Below are 17,942 nucleotides of genomic sequence, written 5' to 3'. Positions count from 1 at the left end.
GGGGGCTCGGGCTGGGTCACCCCCCCACCTCTCCCCTGTACCGTAGCACTCGGACCCCCAGTAGCCGGGGCAGCAGGCCTTCTGCGTCACCTCCTTCCAGCATTCCAGGCTGCAGCCACTCATGGGCAGCAAGGAGTCCCCCAGCTGCACCTCATAGCTGGGGGTAGAGGGTGGGCAGGATAGTGTGAGGGGCTCCCACCAAGCAGTCCCTACCCCAGGCACCCCACACTGGGTTCCAGTGCCTTACCCCATCTCCCCTGTTTCTGCCTGGCCCAGAGTCAAGCACAGGGCCTGGCACATATTAGGTGCTCAATAAACCCCACCTTGCCCTCTGCCTTCCAACTCCTTCCCCCTCGCCTGTCTCTGCCCCACTGTAGGGCTCCTAGGCGGGGCCCTCACCCCCAGGCCTATCAGGGCTCTTCCTGCCCCCTGCCGCCTCATGGGATGCTCTTGGAAGCGGGTACGGATGGGGCTAGGGGTCCGCACCGGCAGTCCTGTGATATCTTCTCAGGGAACTGCCGGAGCCAGCCTGGGGGACACACCCGCCTCTTGACAGCGACGCATGGGGTGCAGGGGGTGTGGGTGACAAACTTGGTCTTCATGTCACAGCGTTTGGACCGCGCCTGGACCGGGGGTGGGGCACAGAGAGCCTGAGTGAGGCGCTGGACTCCGTGGCCAGGCCTGACTCTGTCCTGGTCTCGGCAAGTCCTTGCACCCCTCCCCGGGCCTCAGTTTCCCATCTGTTCAATGGGGATGCAGCGAGGACAGGGACAGCCCTGAGAGACTGAGGGAACCCTGCCTGTCGTGAGTCGTTGCTGCCACAGCTGTGTCTCTTTGCCCATGGCCACGTGCCTTTCTTTCCCCACGGACCCCATCTTTGCCCATGTCCCTCTGCCCACGCCCCTGAGGCATGCCCAGCAGCCTGCGTCTGTATGTTCCGACATGAAGGAAATTTAGCCACTTTTTCTATCTCTGCCCATTTCAAGTAAGGAAGCTGAAGCTCAGGGTGGGTGGCCCTGCCTCAGTCGCCCAGTGAAGGGAATCGGGGGCCAGAAGCGTGTCTCCAGACTCCAAGCCTAGTGCTCCATCTTGCCTTCTTTTACAAATAAGTAAGCAATAAATGACATGGCTGACACTGTTTGGAAGGAGAATATAGGGACTCTATCCTTGATTTATGGACGCACAGGAAATGCAGGCTCCCAGCCAGCAGGCTGCCTCCACCGGTCTGCTCCTGGCACGCAGGAGCTTGCATGCAGAGGGGTGTCTGCAGGCGTCGGGGACAGGCAGGCACTGCTCCCCGAGCCCTGACCTCAGGTCTGGCCCGTCGCCCTCACACACAGGCCAGGACATGGGGCTCTGCGTGATGCTGGCAGCGCAGGGAACTGACAGCCCCAGCCTGGGGACATAGGCAGCTTCCTGGGGGAGGTGACCAGGGGCGGATTATCCAATAGGCAAGGTAAGCACTTTCCTTACCTTGCTTACCAGATCATCCGTGGTGAACAATTTCACATTTTTTTCCACCACATCAAACATTCTGCTTCTAGGTACAGCTGCTATCTGTCTCTCTCCCAACCTCACAGCACCTTCGTACAGAATCAAAGCCTTTTTTCAAGTTTTTACAATCCCTGACAGGTGCGGATGACCCAGTAAGCAAGGTAAGCACAGGCTTACTTGTACTTACTAATCTGTAGTGTACAATTTCACATGGGTTCCGCCACATCAAAGGCGTGATATTGTTCACTACAGATTAGTAAGTAAGCACAAGTAAGCCCATGCTTACCTTGCTTATTGGATAGTCCGCCCCTGGAAGTGACAATTGAGTTGAGGCCTGACAGTTCCCTGGGCTGCCGGCATCACACAGAGCCCCGGGTCCCAGCCTGTGTGTGAGGGCGGTGGGCCAGACCTTGGATCAGGGCTCAGGGAGCAGTGCCTGCCTGTCTCTGATGTCTGCAGACACCCCTCTGCATGCAAGCTCCCGCATGCCAGGAGCAGACAGGTGGAGGCAGCCTGTTGGCTGGGAGCCCGCGTTTCCTGTGTGCGCATAAATTGAGGATGGAGTCCCTATATTCTCCTTCCGAACAGTGTCAGCCATGTCATTTATTGCTTATTTATTTGTAAAAGAAGGAAAGATGGAGCACTAGGCTGGGAGTCATGACAGTGGAGGGCGGAGGCGGTGCCCCAGCAGAGGGAGCAGCAGAGGCAAAGCCCGAAAGTGGGAAGGAGCAACTGACCCTGTGTGAGGAGGCAGAGCGGCCTGAGGAGAGGTCAGGAGGGGGCTGGTGGCCAGGACAGCAGGCCTTGTGAGCCTGGGCAAGGCAGAGCTCGGGGCAGCGCCGACTCAGTTTGGGTTTTAAGCGGGCCCCCTGGCTGCTGCGTGGAGAACAGAGTGGAGGTGGGGGCAGGGTAAGCGGTGGTTGAGGTGAGACCACCTGTGGGTGGCCTGGGCCGAGGCTTGGGCAGCAGGCCTAGACAGAGAGATGTTCGACAGTGGCGCTGATAGGACTTGGGGGCAACGGGATGAGCTGCGGGAGGCGTCAGCCCCTGTTGGGTGAAGGTCCCACGGGCATCAATGGGAGGTTTGAGAGGGTCAGGCCTCCCACAGTGACGTGGCCCACGGTTTCACTCATTGGCCTGCAGAGGGCCAGAAGTCCACCACCGGGGCCACCTGGCAGCAACATAGTCCCAGGAAATTATAGCATTGTACCCTGAAGGGGCAGAATCTAAAGTCATGGTTATAGCAAGAGAATGGGGCAGAGAAAAGGGACATTTTGATGGAGGAGAGGCTTTTGGGGGCTTGGGGCACAGCCTGGAGTAGCTGAGATGTTCTCATCTTGAAAAATGCTGAACACACTGTGGTCCCAAGGCAGTGAGCCAGAACATCTCTTTCTTAGAAAAAAACTACAGAGTCAGGCTTCTCAAAGGAGAGAAAAGGAGAAATAGTGTCCAGATCCTTTCTTGGGGAAGCACGCGGGTCCCGGGGCCTCTCCACCGCTGTGATTTGGGCTTTTCCGCTCATGCCTTTGCGGTCAGGAAACAGGGAAGTTGCCCAGAGCGGCTGCAGAGCAGCAGTGGGGCTAGGATGTTGTGGTCTTCTTCCCCACCCTGCGACTCCGTCTTTGCTGAGCCAGGGAGCAACTAGGAAATTGGGTAACTCCTGGCTCAGGGCAAAAGCTCAGTGGGTGGCAGGCTCCCCTGGGGGCCACCTGGCCACTGAGCAGAAGTATCAGTGAGGTCACCACTGGATAAGGGTCAGGTCTGATGAAACAGTGAATGAGTTACAGCTGGGAAGAAAACTGGAGCTCTGGGTCCTGGTCGTGGACACCCATTTACAAGATGTCAGTGTTTGTCAGGGAGCATGAAATGGAGATGGACAGATAAGCCTGCAGCCCAAACCCGACACACCCACCGCAGCTGCACCCAGCTCCCGCCCCACCTAGTAGCCAAGGAACATTCATTAGCACCTTGAGCCCATACCTTGCTGTTGGTCCTGCTGGGTGGAGTGAGGCTGGACCACAGCCTGGGTGCTGAACCAGATCCCCTTCTCCCTGTGGGACCTGCTTGAGGCAGAGTGCTGGCCCACCCCTATACCCCATTCCCAGAACTGATTTGGTACCGTTTGCTTCCCACAGAGACACTGCTAGGGATGCTAAGGGGGCCGAGGTATGGAGCCTGGTGGTAGAAGGAATCCCCCCAAGCTGGGCTCGAGGGCTTTCCGGGCTTTCCCCGCTCGGAGGGAAAGGGACCCCCAAGCAGCTTCCCCCAGGCCACAGCAGAGTGGGAGGGGCCGGGTCTGGGCTCGAGTGCACGGGCACCAGCAGCACATGCCTGGCACAGAATAGGTGCTCCGTCCGAGGCTGCTGAGTGGACGAGTCCTAAGATACCCTCTTCCAGGAAGCCTCCCCTACCTCCACTGCCTGAATCTGCGTGTGTTCAAGTTCTGCTATTGCCCCTTTCTGGCTGTGAGGCCCAGGGGACATCCCTTCCCTTGAGCCTCAGTTTCCTCATATTTGCAGTGGGTCTCATGTGATACAGGGTGCCAGCAGGGCTGAGTGACCGTGAGGGTGGGAGGGATGAGGCCAGCGTTGCTGCATTCCCGTGGGCAAGAACCCCCGGAACCTTCTCCCCTGCCCAGGCTGGCTGAGCCACAACTCTAGCATGCAGGCTAGAGTGTGGTCAGAGCCTCAGGTCATCAACAAGTGAAAACCCCAGCCTGAGGCCCCTCACTGACCCCTGTCCCCATCATCCCAGAACATGAGGAAGTGGTGAGGCCTTTGAAATTCCCTCACATTGTCCATATGGGGAAATTGAGGCATGGGGGGGGCAGGAACCACCCGCAGGGCTCAGCACAGCACAGCTCTGGAACAGCTTGCTCTTCCACCATCACTGATGTCTTCTCAGCCCCAGGTCTGCCCGTTCCTAACTCTGACTTGGTGAGGCCCCTCTCCCTGCCCCCTCTCACCACATGGAACCCAAGAAAGAGAGTCGGACGGTGGCAGAAGGCCTGGGTGCCCGTCCTGGTAATGCCTGGCAGTGGGACCCCGGGCAAGTCCTTGCCCTCTCTGGCCCTCAGTCTGCCTGTTAGTGCCTTGGGGAACTTGGCTCACAGGGAGGGCCTTCCAGGTGACGCTATCTGCACACTCAAGTGGAAGGTTCTTCCAGAGGCTCCAAAGGGAACATATCCCTCCCATGAGCCTGGCTGGTCCTATAGGACCTGAGAGGGTACATACTCGTCCCTGTCGGCTCATCCAGCAGCCTGCATGAGTAGGGGCGGGCAGTGGTTTGGAGCATGGCCTCAGAGTTGGGGTGACCTGTCTCCCCCATCCCTTGGGCTTGGCTTCCTCACAGAGAACCCATGTCCGTGGTTGTAAAGGTTCAGGGGGATCGTGGCCCGGCTCTGCGTTTGATCAACAGAGGCTCTTAGGATTGAGGTATTATCTGTTTTCCCAGAGGACCCGGGGGTGAGTAGCTCTCATCCCACCTCCTGGGCACTCTTGGGGCACACTCTCACATGTGCATACACTCCCAGCAGGCACACACACACACACACACACACAGTCCTCCTGAGTCTCTCAGTTTGTGGCCCTGTGTGGTTTGGGGCGATCACATCACCGATTCCCAGGGGAGGCTGATTCCCCTCACCTTCAGGCTGAGGAGCCCTGGGATAGAGGGCCACACCACACAGGTGGCTGGCTGGGCATGGAGGAAGCAAGCCGACGCCCCCTTGTCACCCCAGGCAGCCGGACACAGACCCTTAGCCTGGGCCTGCTCGGGAAGGTCACACAGGCACCAGCCGCCCCGCGTGTCCTCAGACTTGAGCGCCATTGTGTATGCTCCCGCCCTGCTCCCATAGCTGGCAGGACCTAGACGCCATGTCCCCCTGTAACTTACTCACACTCACCTTCTGCCCCCTGACGAAGCTCAGTGGTGGCAGACAGAAGGCCAGGAGGCAGAGCAGGAGGAGGCCGTGGGGCCCTGCCATGGCCGGCGGCGGCTGGTAGGTACACTGTCCGGGACAGAGTCAGGGTGGCCAGTGTGGGGACTGAGCTCTAGGAGGCAGGCACTGGGCGGGCAGGCGCCTTAAATGCATCCCGGAAGCCCCGCCAGCTCACCCCAACAGGAACCCGCCAGGATTTCCTCCTGCGTATCAGCAACCTACAGGCGGAAGGGAAAGCGCTGCCCCTGACCCCTGCATGGATGGCCCAGACCCTCCTCCTGGCTGTCACAGCCCTCAGCCCGCCTGTTAGCCGTGGCGCGTGGGGCCTCTCAGAGATTCCAAAGCAAATTCAAATGCGAACAGCTCCTCACCCCATCTGTCTGCCAACCCCTGCACATTTCATTCAGAGGCTCTGTGGGGGTCTGGTCATCGACTGGGAAGGAGGGCAGCACCCCCCACCCCGAAATTGGTCTGTCAGCTCCCACCTCCACCTTTCTAACTGCTGAGGGCATTTCGGGGCTCTTCTGACCTTGTGCCAGGTGCCATGCTAAGCCCATCTAAGGCTTATGCTCTCACCTGCCCCATGCACTCCAACAGGGGGTCCTGCTCACTCGGCCTCCCCCACTCTCGACGCCCACCAGAGTCTGTGCACCATCATCCTCTCCCCCGGACGGGCCTCCTCAGCGGTCTCCCTGCTACCAACCCCTCCCTCCCCATCCTTCTGGCTGCAGGCCCCCTTCCCGCTGTAGGCCCCCTCCCTGCTGCAGGCCCCTCCCCCTGCAGGCCCCCTCCCCGCGGAGTTGCAGGCCCCCTCCCTGCTGCAGGCCCCTCCCCCTGCAGGCCCCCTCCCCGCGGAGTTGCAGGCCCCCTCCCCGCTGCAGGCCCCTCCCCCTGCAGGCCCCCTCCCCGCTGCAGGCCCCTCCCCCTGCAGGCTCCCTCCCAGCTGCAGGCCCCTCCCCCTGCAGGCTCCCTCCCAGCTGCGCTGGCCTCTCTGGCGAGGCTTCCTCCCAGCTCTCCCGGTCTCTCTGCTCCGGCCACGTGGGCCTTTCCACTCCTAAACATGAGCGAGCCCCCTTGACATGCGGGTGCTGTCACCTCAGCAACGCCTTCTCACAGGTTGTCTCAGGTCAAAGACCAGCAGCTGACCCTGGTTTACTTAACTTTGTGTCGGGCTTGCTGCCTCACACAGTAGACGCTCAGTACCCACTGGCGCAATGAATGAAGGTGGTTACTTTTATCATCCCTTGTTACTGGTGGGAAACTGAGGTTCAAAAGGGCCAGGTAACTTGTCCAACGTCACTCAGCTGACCAGTGAGGAAGATCTGATTTAGGAAATAATACTGGAGTTATTATTCTGTCCTTGAGCATAGAGAATCTGACCCAGCTGGAGCTGGGCTTACAAGACCCCACAAGGACACATCAACTGGGCCCTGAGGTATAAAGACAATAGCTAAGATAATCTTGGAAAATATCTTTTAGGGAAACTTTCACATAAAGCCGATCAAACAGAACACAAAAGACTTTCCACTCTTATCTTTTTCTATTAGCATTTAGTGAATAGAAATTTGTTGGACCAATGAAGACCCTCCTGACTCTCATTACTGAAACCTGTACCAATGACTGTTAAGAAAGACAATTCAAAATGTAGCATCTCATTTTCTAGCCAATCTGAAAAGGCGAAGCTTTCAATGGTTTTGCCGATTTGTAATGTTAATATATACTGATGATTCTGTAATGGTCTTCGGACTCGGGCAGACATGGCTGTGGCAGAATGCTTGTCCCTTTTCCCATTCTGGCCTGTTCTATAATATTCTCTGGACTCAGGCAGACATGGCTCTAGCAGCATGCTTGTCCCTCTTCCCACATTTGTCTGTTCTGTGATATTTCCTTTGACATGGGCAGACATTCCAGCTCTGGCAGCATGCTTGTCCGCTTCCCACTTTTGTCCTTTCGAATATATGCCGAATAAAACTTTCTTTGCTTTACTAAACTTGATACTTTTTCCCCTACAACAGACCCAAGCCCAGGTCTGCTGCCTGCAGTCCACCCCACCCCCCACGGGGAGTCCTGTTCTCACGCACCGGGGCACCGGGATGGCTGTTAGCAGCCTCACTTAGCTCATGCCAAGCGGTGAGGCCTGTGTGCCAGGCCCCTGGTTGTCACTATCCCATTTACAGGTGGTCCTATCTCAGCAGGGCTCCGAGGCAGCCTCGTATCTGAGAACACGGACACAGACGCGTGGGGTGCGTATCTGAGAACATGGACGCAGACGCGTGGGGTGCGTATCTGAGAACATGGACGCCGGCGCGTGGGGTGCGTATCTGAGAACATGGACGCCGGCGCGTGGGGTGCGTATCTGAGAACATGGACGCCGGCGCGTGGGGTGCGTATCTGAGAACATGGACGCAGGCGCGTGGGGTGCAGCACCCTCTTCTCCACCACCTGGCTCCCACTTCCCACATGCCCTCCCCCTGCTGCCATCAGGGCCATCTTGGTGAGAAGCCCAGCAACCACATCCTCCCTGGCGATTGCAGATTCCAGCCCCCCTCGCCCCCCCACAGGCAGCAGTTTCTGGCGGCCTTGGGTCAGGGTGAGACTCAAGGCCTGCAGACCCAGCCTGAGGCAGGAGGCCGTGTGCCCTGAGGACTTCCACAGACCTCTTGTTTGGCCCCAGCTGTGGCTTAGGTGCTCCAGCATGGCCCTGTACAGGGTGCCCCGCACACCTCCTCCATCCGGGCTCCAGTGTCACCCAACAGGCTTCTCTGGCCCAGGAAGGCCACTTGCTTTGTCTTCCACCCCTTCACCTCCCCACCCTCCTTTCCCCACAACCACCTTGCCTTCCTGCGTGTCCAGGGCATTCTCTCTCCCCCATGCCAACCTGAGCTCAAAGACCCAGACTGTGTCAAACTCTGCTTTATTGGAATAGAGAAAACAGGCAACAAGAATCACGCTGGGTGCTGGCAGCTCTAGGTCCCCTGCCCCCATCCCTCTCAGCCCCAAGGCCTGGAGGACCCCTGCCCCCGACAGGGCTCTCCCACCTGTCTGGACCAGGGAGGCTTCCACTTTGAAAAAGGCACGGGCGGGGGCTTCCAATGTGCATTTTGCTACCAGCTTCATGATTAGCAGCAAAATGACAACAGCAACAAAGGACTGGATTTGACACTTCAGAAAAGACATGTAAAAGAGTACAACAGATCCACAGTGCCACTTGGTGACACGGTCCCACGAAAAAAGACACGACACTGGTGTGCCCGGCCATGTCACACTGCAGGCAGGCAACACGCCTGCAGGAGGCTGAGGGGCACGGACAGCCCCTCATGGGCCTGGTGTTTGACCCCTGGGAATGGAAAGAATTAACACGTGTGTTTACGTTCTCCGCACTGACAGTCAAATTAAGGTACCAAAAGGGAGGGCAAAGCACTTCTAAAAAGAACACAAAAAGCCTGCTTCCCCGCACTAGCAGGCGGCAAGGGGTGGCTGGGCCTGGGCTAGCCGGTGAGCTCAACAGGCAGCTCACGGCCACACAGGGCCTCCCACTGGCGGGCCAGGAGCGAGACGAGCTTCTCGCGGCTCTCAGCACTGGGGACGAACACCTGCCACTGGACCTCATGGCCCTGGCCAGCCTTGGCCAGGCCCCCTGGCACCTCCCCAAAGTGGTCCAGGGTGACGTTGCCCATGAGGTCATGGCCCTGCACGTCGTCGAAGACGAGGGTGAGGGCCTGCGGGTAGGGCTGGTAGCCCATGAGTACGCGGTCCAGGTCCCGGATGCGGCGGCCGTCATCCAGCCGGTACCTGTCCCTCTGTGGCGGCTCTTTGGCGAACTCAGGCAGTGGGTAGTGGACATAGTCCTCGTCCAGGAGAAAGATCTCGGCACTGGTGAGCAGGAGGGTCTTGGGGCGCAGCATGCCCCTGGAGCGCCCAGATGGTGGGGTGCCAACCTGGAAGGCCTGCACATACAGCAGGATGCTGAGGGCCGGAGCCTGCTCCGCCGCAGCTATCTTCTGGGCCACAATGAACGTCAGGTCTCCGATTTCCTCCTCGCTGGGGTAGGTGAACTTGACACGGCTTGAGTGGATCAGCTCGTAGTTCTCCATCTTTCCTGCAGAGAGAGGCCGCCAGGGCTATAGTCGGTGACTGGTCTGAGGTGGAGCTGGGAGCACCACGGACCCTAAGCCACCCAGAGACCCTAGCACGAGCTGCTGTCTGCCAGAGGCGGGGGCGACCCTCTGAGCCCCCACCCTCAGGCAGAGATCACAGGCCAGCAACCCAGATGTGTCTTAAGATGTGTCTGCTGACTGGGAGAGGGTTTGCTGGGATGGAGGCTCGACCATGGAAAAGCCTCGAGTAAAACCCTGGCCAGTAAAGCGATGTAAGTGATGGGGAGACAGGGGCAGAGCAGTTCTGGAATGCAGAAACGCTCTGGAGCCTGCCGTGGCCCGGGGGTCAGCGCGGAGGCCGCGATGTCGGCCCAGGGTGGGGGTACCTGTGCTCTTGTCCCCAAACTCGGAGTAGAAGTCCTTGTCGACAGGCTCAGGTGACGGCGTGCGCTCCAGGGAGGAGAGCACGGCCATGAGGTGCTGGAGAAAGCAGTGTGTCAGGTAGCTGTCCCGCGTCAAGCACGTAACCACCTGCACCGGGGAGGAGCCTGCACGGGAGGGGGCTGGTCACGGCCAAGGCCACAGCTCTCACAGGCCACTGCTCCTCCAGCCCTGTACCCTCCCCTCCCCAGAGCCATTCCCAGTCTCCAGCAGGTCTCAGCACAGACTAAAAGCCCACAAGCCCAGGGCCAAGAGGGCCCACGCAGGCAGCATGGTTGGGCCTGGGGAGACGGCCATTTCTCAGGCCGGAAGGGCTGTTTCATTTTTCTGGAAGGGGATATGGAGACTTTAGGGAAAAAGCTTAGCTTTCTCTCTTCAGGAAGTGTGAGTCAGAAACATCCTGCCCAGGGAGCCCAGGCCCGCTCGCTCGCCTGCCGGCACTTCACTGCCTGTCTGGGCTTGCTGCATACCCGCCTCCTGCTCCCAACTTTGGGGCAAGTTCTACACTCTCAGCAGTTCTTGAAGCTGCTTCCTCCTGCCTCAGCTAACTGGTTTGTGAGCAGAGAGGTAACTCTGCCTCTGACAGCACACTCCTCCGGGGAAGGTGCAGCCACTGGCGACAAACAGGCTAGGCACGTGGGTCACTCACCCGTCAGCCGGAAATACTGGTCAAAAAGCCCGATGTTGACTGACTGCAAGTCACCGAGTTTTAAAACAAAGCACTGGGAGATGTGGAAAGGACTGTTGTTATAGTCGGTATTTTTCTGATGCCAGAAATCTGTGGAGAGAAGTTGACTGAGTGTAGTAGGGGCTGGGGCAGGCAAGCACGAGGCTCCCAGGCGCACAGCAGCGTCCCGCAGGAATGGTTCCCCTGGCCGGCCTGGCCTGTTAAGGCCTCCTAGGAGCCACCACTGCCTCTGCCGGCAAGGCCTCTGTATAACCCATTCTGGGGTCTGAGCCTCGCCCAGCTCATTGGGTCACCATGAGCCCTACAACAGGCCATGAGTGTAAGACCCCACTGAGGCCCCAGGGGCAGGGGCTGCCCAGCCCCTCCTCATCCCAGCGTGTCCCCAAGCACTCACTGAGCCCCACTTGGTGTTCTCACACCTGGCCTTAGGTCCCTCAGGACAGCTCTCAGAGGGACATGCTATCATGACCCCACCTCTCAAAGATGCCCAGCCCAGTGCAGCCGAATGGACTTGAGGGGCAGCCCCAGCCTCCAGGCTGAGGGTCCCGGTGTGTACCCTGTAGTGGCTCTGAGAAGTAGCGGCGGAGGCCATCATGCAGTACGAAGTACACCGCCTTGGTGGAGAGCAGCACGCAGGCCGTGACCTCCAGCCCTGGCGTCTGGTAGAACACCACCGAGGACCACATGAGGTGCCTCAGCTCCTCGTTTTCCACCTGCAGACACAGGGGCAGGTTGGGGCCTGCAGGAGAGCAGAGCTGGCACAGGGAACACACCCTCTTTGCTTCTAGACCATGTATGAAAACAGAGCTCCAGGTAGGCCAACCCCTCCCACCACCACCTGTCTGCCCCCAGAGTGCAGGGTATGCATGGGGGTAGGGTCAGCCTGGGCCAGAGGTCCAGAACCCACACCTTTCTCCACACAAGCTCCAGCCAGCAAGACCACGTGCCCCAGGCCCGGCTACCTCAGCGATGCTGCTGTGGAAGAACTCGATGATGGCACTCCCCCGCAGGCTGGCGATGTGCCGGAGCGACGGGCAGGCGGGCAGGTGTGAGGGGATCTGATTCTCCTCCGAGGTGGACTGGATCAGGTGGTCGCCTGGGTACTGGGCAGGGGCCTCCGCTTGTGCTAGGGTCTCTGCTGGGGCTGGGGCCTCCACTGGATCCTGCACTGGGGCCAAGGCTTCTGCCGGGGTCTCCGGTGAGACCAGAGATGGGGCCTCGGCCTCTGCTGGAGCAGGTGCTGGGGTCTTCACTGGGCCTGGGGCTTCCGCTGGAGCTGGTACTGGGGCTTCTGCTGGGGTCTTCACTGGGCCTGGGGCCTCGGCCTCTGCTGAGGCCAAAGCTGGGACCTCCACTGGTGCGGGGGCCAGAAGTGGGGGTTCGATGGGGGCCTCCTGGGGACGTTGGTCATTGCTGTTTATCACCCAACCCCCCCCAAGAAATACCATGTTAATATGTGGACTCCAGATGGACGTTCGCAACATGCGCGCAACCACAGAGCGAGGGGAGTACGTGCATCACATGCCACCTCAGGGCTCATCCTGGGGATCTGATACCAAGATCCCTATACCCGCACCTATTGCTATCGAGTCGATTCTGACTCAAAGCAACCCTACAGGACAGAGCAGAACTGCCTCATAGGGTCCGAGGAGTGGCCGGTGGGTTCAAACTGCCGACCTTTCGGTCAGCAGCTGAGCTCTTAACCACTATGCCACCAGGGCTCCAAGATCCCTATGGGAGGACAAAAAAGCAAGGAGAAGTGCCCCCCCCCTTGGCAAGGAAATGGGCACCTGGTGGCAGGGTGGCTGCAGTCTGGCACCCCAGGGCTGAGCTGGCCAGACACATGTGGTGGTGGCTTTGGCCAATGGACTGAGCACCCGCTTGGAGCAGATGGCTGAGGTATTAGAAGTACCCCTCCAGAGTCCAAAGTGAGGCCCCAGTGCCCAGGGCTGGGACCTAGGTGCCTGGTCAGTGCCTGGGGAAGGGAAAACCAAAAACTCAAACTGCCCTGTTTGCCCTCTGGGGTCTTCTCAGGAGGTCCAGGCCCTCACCCCACCCAGCCTCCACTGAACATGGCCACACTGGGTTTCCACTGTTCTGTGTACAAGACTAAATTAGTACTCATAACTCTTGAAGCTCCTTGAGGTTGGGGAGCCCCCGAGTCCCCTGCAACCAGCCTATACGGCCATGGGGGTTCTTTTGGATGTCACCTTCTCAACTGGACCCAGCCCACCACTTGAAAGAGATCCCCAGGCCCGACCTTGCACTTAGCCAAATGCCCCCAAGAAGCCTCCTGGCTGTCCTGCTGTTCTGGAGCAGAGATGCTATCGCTGGTGTGAAGGAGGCCCCAGTTTCTGCAGGCAGTCCCCACTAGGGGCAGGTGCCAGCCAGCTTGGGGGATGGTGGTGAAATGAAGACGAGGTACCCACCACCCAAAGGCTTGGCACAGGGGAGACGGCCACATGGGGTCACCTCCAGCACAAGTTGCTCTGCAGCATCTGGGGGCACCAGGGGTCTCCACGGAGGGCATGGGGCTTGAGCGGGGCAGAAGAGGCCAGGAGGGCGCACCAGTTGGGGGTGTGGGTCAGAGGGAAGGCAGATGCTGTGAGATGCTGGAGCAAGGGGGCGGGGGGTGGGGATGGGGGAGAGGGCAGGGAAGAGGAAAGGAGTGACACTGTCTCAGGCCGGGACAGGCAGGGCTTTCCTCCCCAGGCGGGGGCAAAATACAGTTGCCGTCGAGTCAACTCCAACTCATGCCAACCTGTATGTGTCACAGTAGAACTGTGCTTTACAGGGTTTCTGATGGCTGATTTTTTAGAAGCAGATCACCAGGCCTTTCTTCTGAGGTGCCTCTGGATGGATTCGAACCTCCAACCTTTCAGTTAGCAGCCAAGCTCCTTAACTGTCTGCACCACCCAGGCACTCCCAGGTAGGGGATGTCCTTGTATATTTGAAGCCCAGGAGCCAGCAAGAGGAGGGGACATGGGCATCCCTGAGGGTACAAGGTCCCTCTCTTGAGTCCCAGGTAGGGGGTGTGTGTGTGTGGGTGTGACCATGCTCCCACATGCCCCTCCACCCTTATCCCCAGGCGGCCCTGACAGAAACTGGGTGAGGAAGGTTCTGAGAGGCCGGGGAAGCCAGGTGCAGTGGGGCAGGAGCAGCGAGAGGCAGATGGAGAAAAAGAGGGAGGGAGGGCGGGCCGCTGGCTGCAGTGTGTGCCAGGGCCACCAACACCCATGTCCTTCCTTCTCTGCACCCCAGAAAAAAAGAGCTTTTGGACAAAATGATTCCCCAAGCTTAGACACTCAGACCTTGCCACTTCGAGCCAATAGAGTTCCTTTGGAAGGGACTCCCAAAACTACATCCAAAGAGAGGACCCCTCAGTAGCCCAGTTCTTCTTGGCAGGGATTTGGGATTCACCAACAGGGCAGGGCTTGGGAGCTGGGTCTCAGGCACGTGTGGTGGCTGGAACAGCTTGCCAGCCCACAGCCACGGGACTGACCCAGCGCAGACAAGGTGGGCTGATGGCAGCATTAGTGGTGGGAGCCTGGGGGCCCAGCCATGCAGGAGACTGGGCCTCTTCTGAAGCCTTGAGAGAGAAGCAGCCCAGTGCCCAGCCTGAGGGAGCCAAGGGCAATGCCAAGGGCGGCCAAGAGCTGAGAAGCTGAGGGGCAGAACGGCCTTCTGAGAGCTGGGCCAACCACAGGCTCCTCACCAACTGCAGATGCCCAGAGATCTGGTGTCGGGTGAGTGGCCTCAACACGGTGACACAGACTCCCTGGGTACCTGTTTGTGCACACGCAAACCTCATGCCTCTTTGCCCCTGAGAGCCTGTGCTTAGCCTCACCTGGCCCTGCCCTCGGCAGGCTGGCCGTCCCCCACAGGGCCCTGGGACCCGCCCACGGTCGTCGGGGTCTTGGCGATGACCACGGTCTTCAGGTCCTGCAGTGAGGCCCGCAGCTGGTTGTAGATGCGCAGGAAGTGGAACTTCTCGTGGGGCAGCACGAAGATGGCGGTGACGAAGCGGTAGCCCACGAGCAGCTCAAGCACGTGGCCGTCGGCGAAGGCGCCACGCGGCTGGGTGCAGCTGCGTGTGGGGTCCAGCAGCACAGTGGAGAGCGGCACACGGCTGAGCTTGAAGCTGTTGCGGTTGCGGCAGTTGTGGGTGCCGCGGTTAGGCATGGGGTTGAAGTCAGCCTTGATGACGTTGAGGTGCTGGGGCGTGAGCAGCAGCCAGTAGGGGATGGCGGCGGACTTGACGGCCTCAGAGGGCGCGCAGCAGGAGCGCCGCACGGCCGAGCAGAGCGTGCAGCTGGCCCACTCGATGTTGCCCGAGTAGTCCCCGGCGGCCGTCTGCACCATGCGCTTGTCGCTGTAGACCAGGTAGACGGGGAAGCAGCCCTGGCTGCGCTCCTGGCAGCCGCCTGCCACCTTGTAGAAGGTGAGCAACTGGCGCAGGAACTCCTGCAGGCTGGTGTGACTGCCATAGAGCACGGGGCTGCACAGCATGGCCATGTGCTGCGGGGCGAAGCACGAGCGCAGGTCTGCATGGAACTCGTGCAGGTTGGCGGCGTCGGAGATGATGAAAAGCGTGTTCTCGCTGTGCCGCACCTTGAGCACCAGACACAACTCGGGCATGAGGAAGCCGAACTCGGTGAGGTCGCCGTGCGGGAAGCAGAAGACGAAGCGTAGGGCCGAGAGGATGTGCTGGCTGCTGCCGCGTGACTCCTGGTGTGGGATCTCGAAGACAGCGATGCCAAAGTCGGTCAGCACCAGGCAGGCGGCGAACTGCCGGATGCTGCCCTGCACGTGGATCAGGAAGCACCACAGCACCTTGAGGATGCGGATGTGCTCCAGCAGGAAGTCCTCGTCCGCACCCAGGGCCCACTCCAGGGCCAGCCGCTCCTCCTCACCCTCCTCTTCTTCCTCCTCCTCCTCATCTTCCTCCCCCCGGCTGCCCTCCTCCTCTTCCTCCACGTCTGGGGGCCCCATTTCAAAGTAGCGGTTCTCAATAGTGTCCTGCTCCTCCTCATCCTCCTCCTCGCCCCGCTCGCCCTGGCCCTCCTCCCGCTGGTTGGCGGCCTCGATCCAGGCAGGCAGCTGCCGCTCAATGGCCTGCCGGATCAGCGTGCTCAGGCGCTGGATGAAGTCCTGGTTGGTGGCCGTGTAGCCAATGCAGGTGAAGGGCAGGAAGATGATCTGGCCAGACCCGGGCACCACCTGGACCTCTGGCTCCGCATGCTCTGGGCTGTGTGGGGAGAAGCCGGGTCATTAATGTCTGAGTTGGGAAACCCCGGCCTCCCACAGGTCCCCCAAGCCTCCTAAACAGTTGAGCCTGTGCCAGAACAAGCGTCCTGGTGGGGAGCCGAGGTGCTTGGCCGCCGAAAGGCCAGGACCGCCAGGTTAGCTGGAGTCCACGCTCCCGGGGCTCCAACCCCAGCCATCCAGACTAGTCCTTCCCAGACCACACTGGTCCCTACAAAAGCTCCACAAAGACTGCTCATCCACTCAGACGGCCGGCCGCAGGCCTCAAACAAAAGGAGCACTCAAGGGCATGACCCACTTGTGGATAAGTGCTCCTTCCAGTGGCCTGTAAGGAGGTGGGGGTGGGCTGGGTCAGGTCTTAGGACCGCCACACTCCTCTTGGCCACCACTGCCCTCTGTGAGAGCCTATGCAGACAGGGGTTGGTGCGCTTCTGCCAGAAAGCCAGAGAGTAAAAGCCTTTGCAGCTACCACCGTCCACGTAATGTTTATTATTACCGTTCTTTAGGGCCCTTTAAAAATTTAAACATCATTCTTAGCTCACGGTCTGTACAAAATGGGCCGTGAGTCAAACGGGCCTTGACCTGCCAACCCCTAATGCAGAACATCATGCGTCTGGCAGAGTTTAGGGATTAGAAGTTGGAAACAGACCAGAGACTATTCCATATATGTTTACTCGAAGGATGAAATAATTCTCTAGGACTTGTCAACAGATTTTAAACAAAATCCACTCATCCACAGTTGCCTGTGGGCAGAGGGCAGTGGACAGGGCAGCCAGCCAGGTCCAGAATGCATCCCCGACTTCTTTCTTACCTTGCACCACCAACAGCTCCAGGCACATCCCTTAAATCGTCAGAAGCTGCCTGATAGAGAAGCGAACAGGTCATCCCTCCACCTGCTGTAGCCATTCTCCAGGGGCCTGACCCCAAGCCAGGCACCCTGCCCTCCCTCACCACCCTGGCCCCAGCAGCTGCCCCACAAGAGGCTCCACACTGTCTCTGGGGCCCAGAGAGGCAGGGAGATGGCCTAGTTACCCCGCGAGTATGTGGCAGGGCTGGGATTCATGCTCTTATGTTCTTCTGACCCCAGTCCAGGCTCCCAACCTCTTGACCAGAGCCCTAGCCACCTGAGGGCTCCTTGTGCCACCCAGACGGTCCACGTGGACAGTCTACCCACTAGGCCTGGCCCTTAGTGGCCAGCAAAAGATGCGATGAGCCGAGGCAGCGCCTGGCAGGCCCTCCCAACTGTCTCTGGGTGACAGGGAGAGCCAGGGCATTCCTGGCCATGGACTGCCTCTGCCTCTCACTAGCTGAGTAAGCCTGGAGGGTGAAGGGTGCCCGTGGGTGCTGGGCACGGAGTGAGGGCTCTGCAAACAGCAGTGCTGTGCAGCCAGGACCCTGCGGGGTTCAACAGAGGGCTCTGCAAATGGCAGTGCTGTGCGGCCAGGACCGTGCAGGGTTCAACAGAGGGCTCTGCAAAGGGCAGTGCTTTGTGGCCAGGACCATGCAGTGTTCAACAGAGGGCTCTGCAAAGGGCAGTGCTGTACAGCCAGAACCGTGCAGTGTTCATTCAACAGAGGGCTCTGCAAAGGGCAGTGCTGTACGGCCAGGACCGTGCAGTGTTCATTCAACAGAGGACTCTGCAAAGGGCAGTGCTGTACGGCCAGGACCGTGCAGTGTTCATTCAACAGAGGACTCTGCAAAGGGCAGTGCTGTACGGCCAGGACCGTGCAGTGTTCATTCAACAGAGGACTCTGCAAAGGGCAGTGCTGTACGGCCAGGACCGTGCAGTGTTCATTCAACAGAAGGCTCTGCAAATGGGAGTGCTTTGTGGCCAGGACCATGCAGTGTTCAGCAGAGAGCTCTGCAAACAGCAGTGCTGCACGGCTAGAACCATGCAGTGTTCAACAGAGGGCTCTGCAAATGGCAGTGCTGTGTGGCCAGGACTGTGCAGGGTTCAACAGAGGGCTCTGCAAACGGCAGTGCTTTGTGGCCAGGACCATGCAGTGTTCATTCAACA

At 59.4% G+C, this 17,942-nt stretch overlaps 2 protein-coding genes across 2 annotated transcripts in view; both read right to left on the bottom strand.

Annotated features, from left to right (window-relative positions):
* Positions 1–5,479, bottom strand: part of STAB1 (stabilin 1) — a 28,183-nt gene extending 22,704 nt beyond the window's left edge. The window contains exons 1-3 of the mRNA XM_004368606.2: positions 5,399–5,479; positions 487–623; positions 42–157 (exon numbers count right to left, since the gene is read on the bottom strand). Coding sequence (XP_004368663.1) covers positions 42–157; positions 487–623; positions 5,399–5,479 — 334 coding nt within the window. The remainder of the gene's footprint in view (positions 1–41; positions 158–486; positions 624–5,398) is intronic.
* A 2,870-nt stretch (positions 5,480–8,349) lies between these two features.
* The window catches only part of NISCH (nischarin), a 21,871-nt gene continuing 12,278 nt past the window's right edge, over positions 8,350–17,942 (bottom strand). The window contains exons 10-16 of the mRNA XM_023727234.1: positions 16,737–16,786; positions 14,508–15,908; positions 11,623–12,073; positions 11,217–11,373; positions 10,622–10,750; positions 9,918–10,079; positions 8,350–9,533 (exon numbers count right to left, since the gene is read on the bottom strand). Coding sequence (XP_023583002.1) covers positions 8,923–9,533; positions 9,918–10,079; positions 10,622–10,750; positions 11,217–11,373; positions 11,623–12,073; positions 14,508–15,908; positions 16,737–16,786 — 2,961 coding nt within the window. The 3' untranslated portion in view covers positions 8,350–8,922. The remainder of the gene's footprint in view (positions 9,534–9,917; positions 10,080–10,621; positions 10,751–11,216; positions 11,374–11,622; positions 12,074–14,507; positions 15,909–16,736; positions 16,787–17,942) is intronic.

Source organism: Trichechus manatus, unplaced genomic scaffold, assembly GCF_000243295.1.
Source record: "Trichechus manatus latirostris isolate Lorelei unplaced genomic scaffold, TriManLat1.0 scaffold00001, whole genome shotgun sequence".
Classification (NCBI taxonomy): domain Eukaryota; kingdom Metazoa; phylum Chordata; class Mammalia; order Sirenia; family Trichechidae; genus Trichechus; species Trichechus manatus.
The sequence above is the reverse complement of the archived record's forward strand: the minus strand, read 5'-3'. Positions and strand labels throughout refer to the sequence as shown.